Here is a 3950-nt window from a genome sequence, read left to right as displayed (position 1 = left end):
AGCCACGCACTACGTATACAATATTTTGTGCCGCTAAACAGAAACTCCCAGCACCCGAGCGCCGCCAGCATCCCAGACCCAACCGAGTACCTGGTCCCCGGATCAAATTCACGCTGCACCTATCGCGCAGGCGCAGGCTGGGCAGGGCCGAGGCAGAGGGCGGGGCCACCTACGATTGGTCGGATTTGGGACCCCACCCTTCGGTCACGAGGTCACGTGGTGTCTGGGGGCGGGCGAGCCGGAGACCCGCAGCTTTTACAGCCGCGCGCGCCGTCACTCCAGTCGCCGGTGGGACGAAAGCGCTTTGCCTGCCGTGCCTGATCCCAGTCCCGAGTACGCTTGGAGGACTGTTTCCACTCCGTGTGAGGTGACGGGAGGTGGGTGTGCGGCACCACTGGTCAGCGGGCTTTTCGCAGCTGTCAGCTGGAAGCCGCGTACTCCGGTGACAGCCGCCGGGCCGCGGCCGGGTCTGGTGAGGGGCTGTTGAACGGTCGTGGTAGCCCACACGGGGGAGGGCGGTGAGACGAGGGGCTGCCCTCATTGGCGGGGTCGGTTTTGGCGCGCTGTCTGTTCCGCGCTCCCTATTGGCGGGCGAGTGCGAGGCGCGCGCGGTGGTTGGAGGGCTCGGGCGCGCCGCCCTGGATCGCCCGCCCCCTCGCGGGTCGTGGGGCTGAGGCGGCGGATGTGGTGGGCGGGGGACTCTCGGATGCAGTGCGTCGGTAAGGAGGGACGGGAGGGGCGGGATACCCACCCCTTCCCTGGAACTGGCCTGGATTGGGCAGGTCTGCAGACGGGCTCTTGGGAGAAGGTCACTGACTCCTGCGTCTCCATTGGAAAACTACATCGGCCTTGGTGACGTTGGTCTCAGCTGGTCGTCACCTTGTCCTCCGGGCTGAGCCCTGTGCTAGGATTTTAAATCCGGTTGTTAAAAAAAAACTAGAGAATCAACAAGGTTGCTGAGCGCGCGGTAAATGTGGGAAGCATTAGCTTTGATCCTTTTGAATCGTGACTCGTAAAAGCACATTTCACATGGTAACTTCGAACACAGCCACTTAACTAAATACATACATTCCCTGAACCAGTGCGCATTACTGACTGGCATGCGCTTTCATATCTTCTGGTCCCTTCAGTTCCAGTGTTGAGTTACATTTTTCTAGACTACGTTGCTTCTGGCTCCGTGAAAGAGTTGAAGAATCCAAGCGAGCACCTGCAATTTGAAAAAATAAATTGCCAAAACATCATTGAGTATCCTGACCCTTTCTTGCTTCCCGTGAAATAGAATAAAAATTAGGTGCCTCACACAATTAGATTGTTTTCCAAACGTGTTTGTGTGCGCGCTAGAGCACAGTGTAAAATGCACTAACCTGAGATGGATCTAGCCGAGGTTTAATAGCCACTGTACTGAGTAAAGACCAGACCACAAAATCAGGAACTCTGGGAGACGCAGATTTGTCTGTGGAGTTGGATTTTCCGTGAGTCAGGCCTAGAGGTCTGGTTGATCACATTACATAACCCTTTATCTTACTGCTTTCTTTTCCTTTATTCCCTCAGGGTCTCAGTTACCTGTGATTAAACCTTTCTACAAATGCAAATGCATGAGCTCATTTGATCAGATATGAAGTCATTATTAAGCTGGTGCCAGAACCAAGTTGTGCTGGCTTTGCATGTGCCTTTGAAAGAGCAAAGTTAGGATGCAGTTCTTCAGGGTGGACTTAACCACACCCAAGTAGTTAATGCTTTGCTTTTTCTGGTGACCATTTCTGAGATCTTTGAAAGCTCTCCAATGCAGCAGTATAACATCATGTCTTCTAATTTGTTTAGAATACATAGTTTTCCTTGAATAACAAGACTTTGCCACTTAGAATTATTATGTCTTTATGAAGAGATAATTTTGAGTCATTAGCTTTAGTCATTGACAGAGGTGAGTTTGTGTATCTTGAGAAAGATAATTTTAAAAATGTATGACTTTGATTTATATGATTATTTTCAACAACAATAAAACTACAGTTTACCTTCAGGTACAAACCATATTCTGTTTTTGAATTACTGATCTTTTGTTCTTCACCAGGTATATAATGAATCCCAGTATGAAGCAGAAACAAGAAGGAACTCAAGAATGTGTGAAGGTATGTGACAGTCACTTTGAGCTGCTGTAGAAAGCATGTGGTTAGAGACTTTTTGATATAATATAGCTGTATTTACTCTGGCTTTAATTTCTATGACCCTTTATATTACTGATTTTTCTGTCTGAGAACATTAAAAAACTAATTATGGTTGAATATTAAGTTTTCTGATCCACAAACAGGGGAAGGCTTTGTGTTTACTTAGATCTTTCAATAACGTTAGTTTTACACTGTTAAATTTTTTGTGGAGTACATTCTTATTGCTGTTAAAGGTGAAATTGTTTCCTAAATTAAATTTTTGCTGTATTCATTGCTACTCAGCAATACGATTGGTTTCTGTGTTCTTATATTCTGCAACCTTGCTGAATTTATTAGTTCTAGCAATTTTTTACTAGATTCCTTCTGAAGTAGGAATTTCTATACTTATGTAAGATTATTATTATACTATTTCTACTCTACATTCTATTATGCTTCTGGATGAACTTACAACTCAGAACCTACCACACAACTTAGACTATATTCTACTCTTAACATTTCATGAAATGATTTTCCTAAATTTTTTTGTATCTTCAAAATTCGTGTCTTTATATATTGAGACATATTTTGCATTATATTGCACATTCCAGAATATATCATACTCATTACCATCAAACCTTATTGTGCCATTCTTAAATCTGTGATGCTACCACTGGAAATCCAAAGATATTCTTTTTCCCAAAGGTTTCTAGATAAGTACAAAGTTTTAACTTTGAGTTTGTGATTTTGACCACCAATGTATTCTATTATGCTTCTAACAGAATTTATAACTTAGAACCTACCACATAACTTAGACTTTATCGTAAGGATTCCTGGGAATGAGACCCTATCCTCTGGAAAGCCCTGTCTGTTTGCAGATTTAAACTACATAGAGCAAAGATCATAAGTGATAGCGGGTTCTTTTATGATAGGCTGTTTTCTTTGCCTTGTCTTACTTAGTACTGTCTTTACATTAATTTTCTTGAAAACTACTTTGCACTGATTATATTTGTGATTTTGATTCCACCAGCTTCCGTAAGACAATGATAATCTTCCCGTATTGTATTGTGTGTCTTTAGACTTTTTATTAGGACAATTTTCAAATATCCAAAAATAGAGTCAACAGTAAAAGAATCTGTTTCCTGCCTTACTTCAATAGTTACTAGTATATATCCAGTCTTGTTTCATCTGCATCTCTATTCACTCCCTTTTTTCCACTAAATTGTTTGGGAGCAAATTGCAGACCAGTAACTACATAATTTCAGTAGAGCCTTTAAAAGAAAATCAGGTGCACCAATACCACTTGGTTATAAAAGGACCTGTATTCTGTTTGGTTCTAGGTATGTCTTCAAAATTCACCTTTTGCTAAGCTATTTAGCATCTTAAGCTGCAGTTTACTCATCTGTAAAATGAAAGAATTGGACTAAAACTAGTTCTGTAAGAGTGAATTTTAGGAGTTTATGAATTCCTTAACATTCATATATAAAATTCTCTGTGTGTGCTCTATGCATTCTTTTTTCTTTGGGGAGAAAGGAGTCTATACAATCTCAAAATTGTTTTATTAGAAAGACTGAGACCTGGGCCCACCTAGGTAGGGTGCAACAGACTAAACCTCAGCATTAGGAAGCAGCAGGCTGACCCACATGGTGCAATAGCCCTCTCCAGTCTCACTCACCTGCTGCTCCCCACTCTGTCTCTAGTGAAGCCTCTTACTGCTCCTGCACCTCTGGCCTGTATCCCAGTTCTGTATGCATAAATAAATAAATCTTTGGGAAAAAAAAAAAAAGAAAGGTTGAAACCTATTTTTTTTTT

General features: G+C 42.7%; 1 protein-coding gene across 2 annotated transcripts in view; it reads left to right on the top strand.

Annotated features, from left to right (window-relative positions):
• The first annotated feature begins 236 nt into the window (after positions 1-236).
• The window catches only part of GMNN (geminin, DNA replication inhibitor), a 10446-nt gene continuing 6732 nt past the window's right edge, over positions 237-3950 (top strand). Inside the window, exons 1-2 of one of the 2 annotated variants that reach the window (XM_004693334.2) lie at positions 237-377; positions 2069-2126. In XM_004693334.2, coding sequence (XP_004693391.1) covers positions 2076-2126 — 51 coding nt within the window. In that variant the 5' untranslated portion in view covers positions 237-377; positions 2069-2075. Of the gene's footprint in view, positions 378-2068; positions 2127-3950 lie in introns of those variants that run through there. The other variant, XM_012732919.1, reaches the window with a different exon arrangement.

The sequence above is a fragment of the Condylura cristata genome, unplaced genomic scaffold (assembly GCF_000260355.1).
Source record: "Condylura cristata isolate star-nosed mole 26May11 unplaced genomic scaffold, ConCri1.0 scaffold00037, whole genome shotgun sequence".
NCBI lineage: Eukaryota > Metazoa > Chordata > Mammalia > Eulipotyphla > Talpidae > Condylura > Condylura cristata.
The sequence above is the reverse complement of the archived record's forward strand: the minus strand, read 5'-3'. Positions and strand labels throughout refer to the sequence as shown.